The sequence below is a fragment of the Marmota marmota genome, unplaced genomic scaffold, assembly GCF_001458135.2.
Source record: "Marmota marmota marmota unplaced genomic scaffold, marMar, whole genome shotgun sequence".
NCBI lineage: Eukaryota > Metazoa > Chordata > Mammalia > Rodentia > Sciuridae > Marmota > Marmota marmota.
The window spans coordinates 11,201,357-11,219,771 of record NW_026000174.1 but is presented as its reverse complement, the minus strand read 5'-3'; the positions used below and the strand labels follow the sequence as shown (position 1 = coordinate 11,219,771).

The 18,415-nt window shown below is 37.8% G+C and overlaps 1 protein-coding gene across 1 annotated transcript in view; it reads right to left on the bottom strand.

Annotated features, from left to right (window-relative positions):
* Positions 1-6,049: 6,049 nt before the first annotated feature.
* Pak1 (p21 (RAC1) activated kinase 1) overlaps positions 6,050-18,415 on the bottom strand; it is a 78,175-nt gene continuing 65,809 nt past the window's right edge. The window contains exons 8-12 of the mRNA XM_048788004.1: positions 17,150-17,267; positions 14,122-14,221; positions 12,692-12,888; positions 10,901-11,038; positions 6,050-7,381 (exon numbers count right to left, since the gene is read on the bottom strand). Of these exons, the coding sequence (XP_048643961.1) occupies positions 7,295-7,381; positions 10,901-11,038; positions 12,692-12,888; positions 14,122-14,221; positions 17,150-17,267 (640 nt within the window). The 3' untranslated portion in view covers positions 6,050-7,294. The remainder of the gene's footprint in view (positions 7,382-10,900; positions 11,039-12,691; positions 12,889-14,121; positions 14,222-17,149; positions 17,268-18,415) is intronic.

Sequence of the window (18,415 nt, the reverse complement as noted above, 5' to 3'; positions counted from 1 at the left end):
GAATAAGGTGGTTGGGCTGCGTCTTTTCTGACCTCGCTGAATTCTCTGGAGTGTGCTTTCCAGTAACCAGCTGGGAAGATGACTTGGGTGGGATGATGAGAGTTTAGAGGGAGAAAAACAGATTGAGCCTTGAGGTATTTACCCTCTTCTTCCTAACTCCCATCTGGAATTACTGCTTTCCCCTTCACACAGCAGTTGGAACCCCGTGAAATTAGGCAGCAATCTCAGGGTTACATAATCTTTTGTTATGTGTAGATTTTCTAAAATTCCAATTCTATTATTATTATTATTATTATTATTATTATTATTATTATTATTATTATTTTGTACTGGGACTTGAACCCCATGTTGCTCTACCACTGAGCTATACCTCCAGTTCTTTTGTTTTTCTTTTGAAACAGAGTCTCTCTACATTGCCCAGGCTCTAGATTTTGCGATTCTTCTGCCTTAGTTTCTGAGCCACTGGGATTACAGGTGTGTGCCAGAGCACCTGGCTGTGACTACTTCTTGAGAGACATTTTCCCTCATATTTTATCAACAGTGAATAAAATAAACTGAAGTGGTTGTTCCCAGGTTTGAGCAACACAGGTCTGGTCCTATTACTCCTGGTTTTAAAGGTTCACCAACAAGCAAAACAAACCCAAAGCATTTGAACAGAATAGTAAAAAGATCTTACTAAATAACTTTAATTATAACATTCTTATTTCAATGAATATAAGTATTTAATACATTTCTGTGGGAGGATTAAAATTTGATGGTTAAAAATCAATGAGGGCTGGGGTTGTGGCTCAGTGATAGAGCACTTGCTTAGCATGTGTGAGGCACTGGGTTCGAGTCTCAGCACCACATATAAGTAAATAAAGGTCCATCAACAACCAATAAAATATTTTTTAAAAAATCAGTAATGAAAATAGAGTTGGGGACTTTATGTGGTTTCTTAGAACCACAGATTCCTATTGATAACTGGGAGGGATTTTTCCCCCCCTGAAAGAACTGACTCAATTTATAGATTTTTCATTTATCTAATTAAACTGCCCTTTTGCAGTGAATATTCAAAGTCTGGTTGGCCCTGTCTAATCCTAGGCGAGAGAGTGAGAGAGAGAGAGAGAGAAATTAACTCAAATAAAACTGTGTTAGAGAAAACTTTAAAAACTTTTGAAGCTACAAACTGAATGTTTAGGAGTCATTTCTTTAAAAGTCCACCATTCTTCTTAGAATAGATCCTCTCCTTAGTCAAATAGTTTCCACAAGAGGCAAACAAACTTCAGATAAAGTTTTTTATTTTTTCCTAGTGATTGTTGTTGCACTATTATCTTATTGATAATTCTTTTCTTATACATTTTTTTAGTTGTAGATGGACACATACCTTTATTTATTTGTTTATTTATTTATTTATTTTTAAGTGGTGCCAAGGATCAAACCTAGTGTCTCATGCATGTGAGGCAAGCACTCCAGCACTGAGCTGCAATCCTAGCCCCTTATGGATAATTCTACAAACAACACAAAAGAGTTTGCAATCTCTAAGGCTTGTTTCAAATATTCAACACACATATTCACAGAAACACACAGCCATTGTTATTTAAACATTTAGAGTGGCACATGTTCACCTAGGCCTTTGTGTATAGGCCTTTGTGTACAGGTGTCTCAGCAAAATATTTCAGTAATGTCATAAAACATAACCAATTCCTAACTTCCCTGCAGCCTGAAGTCAAGAAAATAGCTATCCCTACCATTTGTAGCTTTCTTGTTACCATAAGAGCAATCTAATTACTCACTGCTTAGACTAAAGAATGAATATAGGGGCTGGGGTTGTGGCTAAGCAGTAGAGTGTTCGCCTACCTCATGCGAGGCCCTGGGTTCAATCCTCAGCACCACATATAAATAAATAAATAAATAAAGGTATTGTGTCCAACTGCAACTAAAAAATAAAAATAAACAAATAAATAAAAAGAATGAATATAGGATCTGGGGTTGTGGCTCAGTGGTAGAGCGTTTGCCTAATATGTGGGAGGCATGGGGTTTGAGCCTCAACACCACATATAAATAAATTAGTTAAATAAATGTATTGTGTTCCTCTACAGTTTAAAAAATATATATTTTTATAAAAGAATGAATATATAGTAAAGGGCGGTTTTAAGTGGCAGTTATCCAAACCTGCAAAATGATAATGTGACATAAAAATGGGTTAAATATAGGACCTGTAGGTACATATGTTATCTCACTGTCAAGTGCCAGCCCTTGACTTCTCTTTCTTAGAGGCATGCTGAGGCTTGATGCAAGACCATAGTCAACCATGCAGCAACAGTGAATCAGGCTCAAAGCTTGAATTATTTTTGCTAAATGTACATGGCATTCCTGTTTGACAAATATTCCTTTTATTGAAAGCAGTGAATCTCCTTTAAAGCAAAAGTTCATTGAAATTAATACTCTGGCTTTTAATATATCACAAGAAAATTGGAACAACAAATCTGAGATACTAAATACTAATATTAGGCATTTTATCCCTTAGCAACTTTATGGAGGAGAGAAAAGCTCAGTCTTTTGAACAAAGTATTTTCAAGTAGCCTCAGACAGATACAAGTTTTTTTAACCAATGTTTGATTGGCCAGAAATCAGTATTGGATAAGATATATAAGTACAGCTTAGGCTCCCAGTTATTGATTTTTCTATAAGACCCCCCACTTTAGTGCTAGTGAGAGTCAATAGTTGGCATAAAGTCTCCTGACAAACCAGTTTATTGTAAGCATTTCAAAACAGGACTACATTTGCTAAGTTCCAGGGATTGTATTCAATGTTTTACATACATTATTTCTTCAGAACCTTAGAGGTAGATACTATTATTATATTCATTATAAAGATCTGAAAACCTGCAAATGGCTTCTGCAAGGATACACATACTGTGACCAAACCAAAATGAAACAGCCATTTGATTCCAATTATATTATATTACTTGGAAATAAATTAATTCTGCCAACAATTAGCCAGCCTGGAAGCGGACTCCAAGCACCATGTAAACCATAGACACAACCAGCACCCTGATGATACTCTGGGCAGAAAATCCAAGCAAGCCATGGCCAAACTTATAAGAACCGTGGGATAATTTGTAGGGGGTGTATGTGTGTGCGTGCGCGTGTGTGTGTAGGATGGGAATTGAATCCGGGTGTGTGTGTGTGTGTGTGTGTGTGTGTGTGTGTGTGCAGGATGGGAATTGAATCTGGGGCCTTATACATAATTTGTTGTTTTAAGTCACAAAGTTAGTAGGAATTGTTACACAGCGATAGAAAACTAATACCCTGGGGATAGATGTATTCAAGACATATGTAGAATCAGACAAGCAGCAATTTTTATGAGGGTTTCTCTTGCCTCTATACTCTGCAGGCAGTAAAAGGCACGGAAATGTACTGTGTTAAGCTGCTGGACATGAATAATTTTCTACTGACTGAGTGGTTGTCTAGTTATCCCAGTAAACAGTCATCCCTATAAAGCCTAAATTATATGTTGGGAAGTCCATAGGACAACCAGTACTTGGACAACTCTTAAGATTCTAGAGGGAAAATTATTAACAATTCCTCAGGTTTCATCACACTTACCAGATTACCATCACAACCTCCAAGTGAAGGGGTACAGCCTTTGGACTCTTATCACCCCTTTCTTCTGGATGGACTATACCATCATCTAGCTTTCTATCTCATACAAATGCAAACCAATTGTTACTTGTCCTTTCAGCAATTGCATGGAGGAACTCCTGTGCTGCTAGGTTTTTTTCCTCTATAAAACAACAGCAGGGGCATCCATCTCATCACTTTTGACTCCTTATTCTAAAAGTCATCATCACCTAATTGTAAGAGCTGTTAGCCACTTGGTCATAATTAAGGTTATCTCCTTCACCAGGAGGTAAAGATAAGAAGGTGATGATTAATTTTATATGTCAACTTGACTGGACCATGGGCTGCCCAGATAGCCCATGTAAGGCATGTAACAAATTATTTCTGAGTGTTTCCAGAAAAGATTAGCATTTGAATTCGTGGGCTCAATAAAGTACATGGCCCTCCAAATGTGGGTGTGCAGCATCCATTCCGTTAAAGTCCTGGATAGAACAAAAAGGCAAAGGAAGATTGATTTGCTTTCTGCCAGGCTGCTTGAGTTGGAACATTCATATGCATTCAGTGCTAATGGTTCTCAGGCCTTCTGAGTCTGCCTGGAACTCATTCCATCAGCTCTCTGTCTTTCAGGCCTCCAAACTACGTGCCCCAACTGTCTAGGTCTCCCTCCAGCTTGCAGGGAGAAGACTGTGGGACTTCATCTCCATGATACTTTCTACTAAAGCTCTTTATAAATATGAATTTCACATGGACTACCACTTTAGGCCTTCCAAATCTTTGTTCCTGTTTACCCGGAGCAAGCAACATCTTAATAACACTGTGCCATCCAGGTGAAGAAAGTCAGGTCAGGGTCCCATTTGATTGGCTCTGTTCAGGTAAGGTCATATACCATTGTTCACACAAGGGGCTGATCATCAGAAGACACATTCCACACATCAGGGTTTTTAATTCATTCAGAACTGGTCAGCCTCCCCCTTAATATATACTACCCCCTCATGAGATCCTTTTTCCAAGGTCATTAGTAACCATCACAGAATTCTATGCCAGAAGAGCCGGCTGCTAACCCCCACCTAAATCTATTCTGAAGATTCTCAGAAACTTAGTGGAGCTAGTGCTTCAGACTTCTTTACGGTGAAAGTCTCCCAGGCAACTCCAAGACTTAAAAACCACTATCCTGGAATGCAATCCTAGGTGACCTCCCTCACCCCCTGGTCTGTGTTCTCAGGAACATAACTCTTAAGGTCCTTGGCTTGGCAGGTTTCCTACAACCAATTAGTGATGCACAATCCCAATCCTTAAAGATGACTGGCCAGCTGTCCTGTCTCAAGAGGGAATTTTTCCACCAAGTCTTGGTTCTCTAATTCATTGGTTTATTTCCACAGTACCCCAGTTACTGTACCAATTATTAAATAGATTAGGGCAGCTGATCGAGCAACATATATTCCAGGACTTCTGGAAACATCAGGTTCACTAATGGTGCAAATTTATGGTGACAGGAAAATTATGGTGATAGGAATAGTAGCCAGTGTGTAGAAACTCTGCCTTCTAGGGTAGACACAGTGATCTAGAAGGCCCCAGATGTCATATTCTGGGACGAGGACTCCAAGCCTTGAGCTGTAGTGATTGTAATTTGCATACCTAGGAAGGACTAGCCTCTTCAGTATGATTAGGAGCTGGGATCCAGTTATAGTACCACATGAACAGAACACTGGCTGTGCCACCTTGGAGAAAGAAGTACTTTTCTAGTGTGATCAGGGCTGGGGCTCAAGCTTCACTGTTGTAGTTGTGGACAACCTATGGCTTGATTAGCCACTTGAGAACTCTGCCAGGCTGTCAGCCTTAAGCATTTGGCCCCAGTCAATTTCTGCAAGGTTCTTCAGAGCCTTGGGAGCCAGTCCTCGGAGAATTAGCCTCAGACAAGTTAAAATGTTCATCTCACATGTTTACAGCAGCAATAATAAATGAACATTGCTATATACAACTACATCTCTCTTAAATTTGAATGGAAAAATGATGTTTGTTTAAAGTTCAAACACTGGCAGAACTAATACATATAGATATGTTAACAGTTTAAAGATATTAAGAATGTGATTTCACTAAAAAACCAGGTTAGTTATTCTCCCTTGGAGTGGGGACTGTAATGAGAAAAGAAATAGCAAGATGCAGACGGTTCTGGGACACTGATGATGTTCCATTTCTTTATTTGGGTGGTGGATACGTATGTGTTTATAATTATTCTTTAAAAAGTACAAATGTTTTTGGTCCATTTTCCTTAATTTATAAGAACCAAGAAGAAAGAATATACATTGAAGTATACATGGGTAAAAGGGCATCCTATCTGCACCTTACTCTCAAATGGTTCAGGAAGAATAAATATTCATTATTTCATGTAAAAATTCAGAAAAGAAAAAAAGGAAAAGCAGGAAGAAAGGAAGGCATAGTCCAAGTAGAATATTTTCATCTTCTTTTATTGAAGGAAATAGAAATTTGTGCTACTGAGGCAGTGGTACCTCAGAGCATGACAAGGTAGTCAGTGGGGCTGACATGACAAGCCACAACGCTGGCCAGGCATCCTACCATAGTGGGAGGACCAAAACCACAATGATTGCAGGAGGTAGCATACATCCCCAACACCCAGTGTAAGCATTTCTGTTTGCAAAGAGATTGGCCATGCATCTTAAAAACAGGGTCCCTTTATAGCTGGTAGGATATCATCTTAGGTCACCAAATCCATCCCAAACTAATGTTTAGTCTCAGATTTGCAGACCCTTTCCTTTGACCTAAATATTTAGGCCACCAGAAGATCTGAGTTCCTTTCAGTTCTTTATCCCAGACAGAAAAAGAAGCTGAGTTCTTGAAACATCACATAAATATAGCAGGACAGGTGCTCATGCCCAGCCTTGCTCTAAAAGTAGCTGCATTTTTTTCCTCCTGACTTCTCATTGCCCTCATTCAGCATGGAAACCTCTCAGTGTTATAAACAAGGACAGATTGGGGGCAGCAGCCTAGGGGATGCAGGGAATCAAAAGCTGCTACATAGCCAAGGCCATTTCACAAGAAACAGCATGGGGAGCACTACTAAGTCAAGGTCCTCCCAAACAGCTGCTAGAAGCACACACAAAGAAAAACATAGTAGTTCTCCCATGTCAGGATCAGCTGCAACAAAGTCATGGTCCAGGAAGCTGAGCCACTTCATGTCCCTGGCAGATTATCAAACCCCATGGCATTCCCAAGCTGTTCTGGTTTTCAAATTCAATGAGGTGTTTGAGCAATTCAGTCACAGAAAAGCAAGCACTAAAGAAATCTCAAGGTTGCAAATTAATAATGTTATCAAACCTTAAATTTAAATAGTCAAGAACTGATTGTGGGGGGCAAGAAGTGGGGGTGGTTGAGATTTTGCTATTTAGAAATAGGGGTCTAAGGTTTATTCATGTAAACTCTTTATCATAAACCACCCTCATGTCCAGAAATCAGAAGAAAATCCAATTTAGAAATGGTCTTCCATCAGAAGTCACCTAATTTAGTTCTCTTCAGTGCTGTACACATGGTTTCCAGGATCAAAATCTTGAGAGCACTAGATCAGGAAATGGGAGAAGCAAGGCAAGGAGAAGAGGGCATCAGGGGTTGGAATTTCTGAAATGAGCATTTATTTCACAGAAGGCTTGGCACAATGAGGCTGGGGTGAACTCGATTTAGTGATTGTTCTTGGTTGCCTCCTTTGCTGCAGCAATCAGTGGAGTGAGGCTGGAGAGGGGCTTGGCAATCTTCAGGAACTGATGCTAGAAAGGAGATAAAGAGCAAAAACCACATTACTATTAACTGTTCTTCCTTAGCATATTACAAGACATAGAGGCACCCATGTTTATGCAAGGTGCTGCCTGGAGAGCTTCAGATCATCCCCAAATGAAGGTTATCTTTATGAGATAACCACTGTGGAAAACTGGCAGTAACTACCTACACATAAACATACATCTACCCTATACTCAAGCAATTCCAATCCTAGGCATATTCCTAAGAGAAATGAATTTATGTAACCACCAAAAGGCACATTCAAGCATGTTCAAAGAAGTTTTACTTACAAAAGCCAATAACTAGAAAGAACCAAAATGTTCAAAAGAATGGAAGAATGAAGAGTGCTACATTTATATGATGCTATACAAAAAAATCATACAGCAATAAAATGAATAAATAATTTATGAACTGACCACAAAAAGAATCCCACAGACATGTTGAATAAAAAAGGTCAGATACAAACAGTTTTTATCTTTTTTTTTTTTTCTTTTTGGTGCCAGGGATTGAACTCAGAGGCATTTTACCTCTGTGCTACATCCCTAGCCTTCTTTATTTTTTATTTTGAGATGGGGTCTTGCTAAGTTGTTAAGGATCTCACCAAGTTGCTGAGGCTGACCTCAAGTTTGTGATCCTCCTGCCTCAGCCTCCTGAGTGGCTGGGGTTACAAGCACACAGCACCATCCCAACAAGATAACTCATATTAAATGATTTTGTTTCTTATTAGATAAGACTAAACAATAGTCATAATGAGAATAATAATTATCTTTGGGAAAGGTATTGACTGATTATGACCTAGTGGTACAATGTAATATTTCATTTTAAAAGCAATACTTTCTCTTCCCACCCTGCCCCCTATGTTGGGGATTGAAACCAGGAGCATTCTATGACTAGGGTACATCCCAGCCCCATTTTATTTATTTATTTATTTATTTATTTAAATTTTAAGACAGGGTCTAGTTTCAAAGACTGACCTTGAACTTGTGACCCTCCTGCCTTAGTCTCCTGAATATTGGGATTATAGGCTTGCAACACCATGCCTAGCAGGGTTTTGTTTCTTTGTTTTAAAGAGATATGGTATCATTATGTTGCTAGGCTGGCCCTGAACTCCTGGGCTCAAGGGATCCTCCTGTTCAGTCTTCCAAGTGGATAGGACTACAGGCATTGTCCATCATGCCTGGCTCAAAATGTTCTATCCTTGAATCCAGTAAGGCTAACTAATTCAGTGAAGATTTCAACATCTTAGTCTTTTCTCAAATCATTTTTACTGTGCTGTGTTTTGGGTCATGCCCTCAGCTTTTAAATAGGACCATTTAGGGGGAACATCATATAAAAACTGCATCTACATTTTCAGTAAAACTATTAATGCAAAACAGTTTTTTTTTAATGTAACTCAGAGCCTCTTATCTAATTATTTTTAAATTTTATATTTAGTAGGGAAAAAGTTTTGTGTCTTAAGGATGTAGAATGTTTCTTTATTATAAGAAATACAAGGAACTATCAGAATTTCATTTCTTTGTTTTTAAATTTTTTTTTAGTTGTAGATGAACACAATACCTTTATTTTGTGAGCACTCTACCACTAAGCTACAACCCCAGCCCCAGATTTCATTTCTGTCCTAGCTGCAAAGGAAACTGAGAACCTAATATGATGTTTAACTCAATTATAACATCTAATTGCCACACTTATACTTAATTCCCTTGCTAAGTCAGACTTTATATGAACATATACAAACATTCTTTGCTGAAAATTGATTCAAATTCTACAGGGACAAAGATAAGGTATAAAGAAGTACTGAGAAGACATTATTATAACTATGAAAGGAATAGAAGACATTGGTTAAATCATGAAAATATATCATCCTATGTATTTCTTTTCATACATGTGTTCTCACAGAAGAAATAAATTTAAAAAATTCATGATTTAAGAGTCTAAAAGTTTTGTTTTTGAGTACTTACAATCTATACTAGCAAGTTAAAGAACCAGTGTTCTCAGATCACATTTTCTACAGCTCTTCTCTGAGGTAAGAGAGCAATGTGGTCCAAACCCAACTGGGAAAACTCAGTTTTTCTCTTCTGAATAAAGTAAATTAGATAAGCCCTATGTGAGACCTTCCAGTTCTGACACTTTTTGAATCTGCAAGAACAGTGGCCAAGGGGATGTACACTTAAGCCAAACAGATATAGACTGAAATCCTCGATCTATCACTTGTCAAGTATATAATCATGGAAAAGTTACTAAATCTCCATTCTTCACCTGTAAAAAATGGGAACAGCAGGACCTATAACTATAATATATATGTATAATATATATATATATATATATATATATATAGGGCATGGCTGCCTGCTTCCAGGTCTTGGGGCCGCACATGTGGCTGGGATGGCTCCTGGCAATCAGCCAGGATGCGGTGCTGTGGGTGGGTGGTGATATGTCCAGGATATGTCCAGGACTCTTCCTCCCTCATGGACAGCTCGTGCCTTCCCTTGCTGACTATGGGATGGGTGATGTGAACTCACTCCACTCCTCTGACCTTTATCCTAATTGGCTCCTGTGCAGTATATAAGTTGTGTGTACTTCCTCAATAAACAAGATCCTGCTTCCACTCGTCTCCCTGGTGCGTCTGATTGTCCTCCAGCGAGGGAGGGAGGGCTAGGTGCAGGCCACCAGTCGACCTTTACCTCTCTTGGCTCGTCCTAGTCAGGGCGTGCTTTCCCCACTTCTCTCACCGGTCAGGAGGAGACATATATACACACATATGTATAATATGTTACTATATATATATAAAACACTATAAATAAATATAAAACACTACTAGTGGTAAAGATCTAATAACGCATTTATTATTAGCTATATTATTATATCAGGAAGAAAACTCTAGAGGGCACTAACCTTTCAATAACTATAATTTTTTACTTAATTAAAAATATCTTCACGAATCACAGGCTTAGCATAGTATTTGTACTCCCAATATCCAGGGTTTCCAGAACACAAGTCATACGAAAGGCAAAAGGGACTCTATATTGTACTATTTGCTATAAGGAGTCATGTAGTCCCAAAGGATCCTAGAGACTAATGGTTTACACTTGGCAGAACCCAGATCTCATATGTACTTTTGAATTTATTCCAATAAAGTCTAACTTGTTTAAGACTTAAGTCAGAGAGCTGCTTCTCTCACAGACCCAAACTCTGCAAGACAAATTCAAAATTCAAACAAAACGAAGGAAGTGCTAAAGAAAGATACAGGCAAAGATCAATAGGCGATCATAAAGTAGATCTAAAGTTAAGCTAGGAGAATATCTACAATTTTAATAGGCTGAGGAGGAGGTTAAGGGAATATCATAAGCAAAGACCCAAGAATAAGGCTAGGGTGAGCATAGGAATTAGCAGGAGAAAAACCTACTTCTATAATAAATAAAACCTTACAGACAAAAATGAAGTTCAAAAAGTTCAAAGGTTTGGTCAATAATTCCTCAAATTAGGTGATTACTTGCAGAGGGGCTAGTTACCTGCAATAGCTCTTTAGCCGAACCTCTCTTTTCCACATCCATCTCAAGACAGCGGTTCAAAAAGTCCCGGAAAATAGATGACAGCTTCTCTGGGTTCTGAAGCTCTGGAGTCCCATTAGTGGCAATGAGGTACAAGGCCTAGCAACAAAAGTGAAGAATCACTTTGAGCTCCAAATGAAGTTCTCCCAGAAACCCCCTCTAAAAATATGGTTAACTGCTATCCTATGATCTAGGATACAAAGCAGCAGCTGTGGTGTTCTGGAAAGAATATGACTTAAGGATCACTCAAACCCATGTGACCATGTATGCTACCCCCATCCCCCTTCCCTTCCCTTCCCTTCCCTCTGTCTAGTCCAAAATATCTCTATTCTTTGACCTCGCCATTGTGAATTAGCATCTGCATATCAAAGAAAACATTCAGCCTTTAGTTCTTTGGGATTGACTTTTTCACTTAGCATAATATTCTCCAGTTCCATCCATTTATCAGCAAAGCCATGATTTCATTGAATGAATAATTTTTTAAATTTTTTTTTTAGTTGTAGATGGACATAGTACCTTTATTTATTTTTATGTGGTGCTGAGGATCAAACCCAGTGCCTCACAAGTGCAAGGCGCACGCTCTACTACTGAGCCACAATCCCAGTCCCTGAATGAACATTTTTAATCAAGATATTCGATGCCATCTCTTTCTCTCTCTGTAATGGGAACTTAGGGACATTTTGTCACTGAGCTATAATAACCCTTTTTATTTTTTGAAACAGAGCCTCACTAAGTTGCTAAGGGTGAACTCGAACCTGTGATCCTCCTGCCTCAGCCTCTCAAGTCGCTGAGATTACAGGTGTGCGCTACCACAAAAAAAAGCCACTCTTTACTACTATGTTCTTCCCCATCTCAACATATGGCAACTGAATTTTTCAGCAATACAGGCCTAACACCTCAGAGCCATTATGGATTCCACTTTCTCTAATATAGAATCTATCTTGTCAGTTATTCCTTCAAGACATTTCCTGAGTATGTCTAAGCCACCACTCTGTCTGATCTACAACAATAGTCTTTCACAGTCTATTTTCTATAAAAGTGCTAAAACTTTACAATGATTTCTGAACTCTGTAGAATAAAAGTCAAGTTCTCATAAGGGCCTACAAGGTGGTACCTGCTGGTTCCTCTAGTAGTTCCCTGACTTTGGCTACCATTTTACATCCTTCTCACTCACTGGTTATCCTCAGAATACCACAAGCACACTTTCAAATCAAGTCCTGGCCTAAGATTAATCTCATGACTTACTCCTTTACTTCCTTTAGGTTTCTGCTAAAATAACCTACAAGAGAGAATTTCTCTCTCTACTCTAAATACAACAGCATACTCTGCCTTCTTCCTCATTGCTTTCTTACCTCTCACTCTGCTTTTTTTCACATACTTATCATCAATTACTATGCATTAATTTGTCTTTCTATCATTACAACAATTTCTTGCATGTGACACAAACTCAATCATTGAATAAATTAATGAATTGCTTTTAGTATTTTTTTCTTCAGCATATAAACGTATATAGTTATTTTTATTTGCAGTACTGGGGATCAACTCAGAGCCCTGCCATATGGTAGGCAAGTGCTCTACCACTGAGGTACATACCCAGCCCCAGCATTTATATTTTAAGTTCAACAGGGCCTACTTTTATTCAAAAAAGATATATTCAAGTTTAAAGTAATAGAGAGAGAAGAGCCCGAGTCCCATTTCCAGGCACTAGAGACAATAGCGCAAATACCTTGAAATAGGATTGGTAACACTTACTCTCAGAGGGTTTTCATTGAGGTATGGAGGCTCCCCTTCAATCATTTCAATGGCCATAATGCCCAGGGACCAGATGTCAACCTTGGGCCCATAGGCTTTCCGTGTCACAACCTCTGGTGCCATCCAATATGGAGTTCCCACCATAGTGCTTCGTTTGCTTTGCTCTGGGGTTATCTGTGCACAGAATCCAAAATCAGCTAGAAAAGGAAAATTAAAGAAAGTCAGGCATTTAGGTACTCCTTCAATAAGGGCTGATAGTGTGCCTACCCATAGGTGTCAGGGTCATTCTGCCACCCAGCTCTGCAACCCCTTATCTCACCAAATCAGAATTACTTTACTGCCACCTTCATGCTCAATACCTAGACTATTTCCTGATCACCCCTGAAGAGAAGCAGGAAGAATATAAGGAACATCATACCAGTTTCCTACATTTTCCTCAACCCAGAAGGACTAGGCATTAAAATCAAAATAGCCCATTTTGGCCCTACCTGCTTAGCCCAATTCTGTTTTATTCTTGAAAACCATTCCCATACACCAGAATCTTGCCTTACTCTCTGAACATAAGTCCCTGAAAGGAGCCCCAATCACCTACAACTAGTTATGGCCTGGCTTTTAAAACATCAGTTCCTTATTAGGCCAGAGGCTGCTGACAGTCCTTTCATAAACTTCTCATCTACCTGTGACACAACCTCTTTGTCTAGACAACTCTCTTTATATATTTGAAAAAACTGTTCTGCCTGGTGTTCTTTTCACATTATATTGAAATTATAAATTCATTTAGATCAGGAGGCCTTTGATAGTAAAAACTATATATTCTTGCTGGGTGCAGCAGTGTGCCTGTAATGCCAGCAGCCTGGGAGGCTGAGGCAGGAGGATTGAAAGTTCAAAGCCAGCCTCAGCAATGGTGAGGCACTAAGCAACTCAATGGGACCCTATTTCAAAATAAAATACAAAATAAGGCTGGGGATGTGGCTCAGTGGTCCAGTGCCCCCAAGTTCAATCTCCGGTACCGAAAAAAAAAAAAAAGGATTGTATTCTTATTCATCTGTACCCACAAAGGGGCTGGCAGATAATAGACATTCAGAAAAAGTTTGCTGAGTAAATAAATGAATGATGAAATTATACAAAACTTTTTTCTAATTATTCATTACAAGTCTCTTGTAGTAATCTGAGAATTCTTCAAGGTTGGAAAATGTTCCTTTGGTGCTGACACAGGACCCAACACAGAGTAGATATTCAGCAATTTGTTTTTCCTTTCTAAAGATATAAAAGGATGGAAAAATAATGAAAAGATGTTCTATGATAATACTGAATAATAAAAAAAGCCATAGTTCCCATGAAATAATAGACTCTCTTTATTATATGATGCCATCCTATAGGAGTCAGGGCCACAGAGGGAGAGAAGTATTATTCCTCAGAGTCCTACTTACTTAGCTTGACAGAGCCGTCCATTCCCAACAGAATATTGTCACTCTTGATGTCTCTGTGAATGACTTGATTTGAATGTAAAAACTCCAGAGCCTGCAGACACTATTTAAGTAGTGTAAAGAAAGAGAAAAAGAAGAATATATAATACAGAAAACTTGAGAGAAAAATCAACTAATCCATCCTCCTCATTTTAAAATATAGGAAATAAGCGCCCATGAATAAAAGGACTTGCCCCAAATCAGAGGCACAGCCAAATCTAGAACCAACTCTTCTATCTCCCAGCTAAGCATACTTTTTACATTCCATGCTGTCTTTTACCTTATGATATTTCCTTAAGCAAGGCTTCAAGGCTGGGTGCAGTGGTGCACATAAAAATCCCAGTGACTTGGAAAGCTGAGGCAGGAGAATCGCAAATCTAAGGACAACCTCAGAAACTTAGCTCAGTGGTAAAGTCCCCTGGATTCTATCCCTAGTACCAAAAAATTAAGGAGCAAAAGGATGATCTTGTGAAATTGGAAACTTCATACACTGTTGGTGGAAATATAAAATGGTACAGCCAATTTAGAAAACATTTTGGCAGTTCCTCAAAATGTTAAGTATATACAGTTGCCATATGACCAACAATTCTACTTATAAATACCCAAGAGAATGAGAACATATGTCTAAACAAAAACTGGTATATGAATATTCATAGCAGCATTTTCCCCATCAGCAAAAAAGAAGAAGAAGAAAAGAGAGAAAATAATCTAAATATCTATGCATGGATATATAAAATGGAATATTATTTAGCAGTTGGTTCCTGGGGCTGGGGATGAAGTACTGATACATGATACAACATGGCTGAATCTTCTCAACATGCTGAGTGAAAGAAACTTGTCACAAAAGAGCACATATTATAGAATTCCATTTATATGAAATTTTCAGAACAGGGAAACAACAGAGATAGAAAACAGATTGGTGGTTGCAAAGGGTTAGTTGTGGTGCAGGATATGGGAAGACACTATTACTGGGTATGAAGTTTCTTTTATTTATTTTTTTTTTAGTTGTAGATGGACACAATACCTTTATTTTATTAATTTATTTGTATGTAGTGCTAAAGATCTAACCCAGTGCCTCACATGTGCTAGGTAAGCACTCTACCACTGAGTTACAACCCCAGCCCCTGAAGTTGTTTTTTTTTTTTTTGGATTGAGATAAATGATCTAAAATTCATTATGGTGATAGTTGTGTAACTATGAATATACTAAAAACTAGTGAATTATATACTTTAAACGGTTGAGTAATATGAGATATGAATTAAAACTCAATAAGCAGTTTAAAAAGGGGGATAATAATGTGTATTAGATTTTAAGGAAAGTAATACCACCTACTTATGTTAAACATTTAAACTTTTTTCAAAATGTTTTCTGATTCATATACAATGTTAGTTTTGCAATTTCCACTTTACAGATAAAATAATTTGAAGCAAAATAACTTCTCTAAGTACACACGTGCATGCATTTTCAACCAGTGAAAGTTGGTTTCTGGGATATTATAATGTCTTGTGACCCTCCAGAGGGTCATAGTATGTACACAATTATACAGTACATCTATGGTATTAAATTTTCATGAGAGGAGGGTATAACTGTGGGGGGGTAAAACATCTGAAAAGGCTCCTGAAGGAGGAGATAGGAAGGTTGGGAAACAATGCATTAGGTGGTAGAGCAAAGAAAGAACTCTCAAGAATTCCAGCCTGGGGGCTGGGGTTGTGGCTCAGCAGCAGCATGCTCATCTAGCACATGTGAGGCCCTGGGTTCGATCCTCAGCATCACATAAAAATAAATAAATAAAATAAAGGTGTTGTGTCCAACTATAACTAAAAAATTAAAAAAATTTTAAAAAAAGAATTCCAGCCTGATATGAATTCCACTAATTTACTTATGTGCATTCCATATCCTAAAGTTATTAATGCAAAAGTGATCATATTTTCTAGGGTAGTATTGATTTCACATATTTTTTTTAACATTAACTAAATATACAATATGCAAGTTCATCTGTGTGCCTCCATGTCTTACAATATCAGATCTATCATACCCATTATACTCAGACTCCTAAAATTTTGGAACTCAGTTAATCCTTTACTCTTTCCCCAATTTCCTAACTTTTCTATTATTGCACATTGGAAAGTTCCAGTCTCTCAACAACAAAACACCCAATATCCTCAACATCTCTGAATATCTCCTTCATCTTCTTTCTCTAATGGAAATGTAAAGATTTGGCTATCCTCTGAGAACACTGTTTCTCTTGGAAGCCTTGTGGAGTGCTTTTTGTTTTTCCTCCTACACCAGCATATTACAAACCCTAGACATTTAATAGCAATAAGGAGAAAGGAGAATATTTAAGCTTTGTTTTTGATTTGTTTTGTTCCAAAGTATTTTATTCTAGATTTTTGCGGGCTTGCTTCTACAAATCATTCAGATGCTTACTCACATTTGTGGTGAAACCTTCTCTGACTGCTCTGTCTAAAATAGTACTTTTCCTGCTGGGGAACGATATTGGCCAAATTATATTTTTATATTGTGTGTATGTACAAATATGTAACAATACATCCCATCATTATGTCTAATTATAATAAACCAATAAGATATGGAAAAAATAAAATAGTATTTTCCCTACCACTAACTTCTTATCCTGCTTTATATTCTTCATGGCACACATATAAAGCAGAAAGGCAGAATAAAATTATGATTAAAATATCTGTCCATAGAGAAGAAATAAAGAAACTATTATGATGTGTTTATAATAATTATCTTTAAAGACTGAAATTATGAGTGGTTGAATATATACTTCCTGGTATTTTCTCATTTTTCTACAATGGGCTGAATAAAGTTATCTGTAAAGAAAAAATCATGATGATAGATACTATACAGATATTATATGAATATGATAAATCATGTCAACATTAATTTCTTCTGCTTCCACATACCCAGGAACTTTCATGGACAGAAACGTGGAAGTTATTTCCTGCTCAAGGCTGGATCTTGGCCTTACCTCACGGCACACAGCTGCAATCTGACCTTCATCCATACAGGTTTCTGTTACTACATCTGTTAAGGAGCCTCCAGCCAAGTATTCCATGACGACCCACAGTTCATCTCCCACAAGGTAACTGTAGGAATACAGAAAAAGCATGAGAAGGAATAGTCAGAGTACAAAGAGCCACTGCATTGGGTTTCAAAGGCTAAGCACATGGACAATGATGCTACCTCACTCAGTTTTGGAAAAGTTTAGGGTTCTTTACTTTGGGGAAAAGAGGAATCTGGGAGTCAGAATCATTAACTTTAAATCTCTTAAGAATGCTCATGGAGGGGGGGAAAAAAAGTATACATGTTCTAGGAAGCCCCAAAAGGCAGAACTAAGGAAACCAGGTTGAAGAGACAATAAAATTACATTTGAGCACAACACAAATACCTACTAAAATTAAAAGGACTGGCATGATTTCTACATCTCTAGAAGCATCCAAGTAGGGAGTATGCAAATATTCAAAAAAGATGAAACCTGGAGTCCATGTTACCAACATTAGGGAGAACCACTAAACCTTCCTAAGAATTCTACCAGATCTGAGGTCATGAGATTAAGTACTAGGTCTTGTCTAAGACTCTATCCCCAGAGTCCAACACAGCAGATACCCATATTTACTGAAAAAATCCATGAGTACAATAAAGTAATTGTAAATATTAAATGAAATAATGGTAATAATTATTTTAAAAGCTATAGTGTTGTACACATAGTCATTATTATGCTGCCAATGACTTCTACTTTGAGTATCCAAAAAAAAAAAAAGTTATCTGTAAAGAAAAAATTCCAGTCTGATTAACCAGGCTACAGTTTATTAACATCTCCCTGGAGAAATTATGGGCTGACATGAGTTAGAACTGACAGTTCTCGGGGATTGGGTCACTCAGCCCTTCTATGCGATAGTCACTTAACCTATCTAATTAATATTTTCTCACCTGTAGAATAGGACAAATAAAAACAAGGCTAGCTCAGAGCCCTACAAACTCTTCTGTTAGTCTTGAACAAAGAAACTAGGCTGGAAAAACATTTCTTGGGTTGGCTTGAGCTATGAAGTATGTCATCTTTTTTTCTTCCTGATAACAGGATTACTGCCAGGCAGAAGGAGAAACTGTTTTTCAAGTTTGATAAATTCGTCTCAAGCAAAAGGTATGATTGAATCCTAAAATCCTAATCTCTTGATCTTTTAACTATTAAGTCTTAAAATCTTTTCCTGTCTTCCTTTTTTTTTTTTTTTTTTTT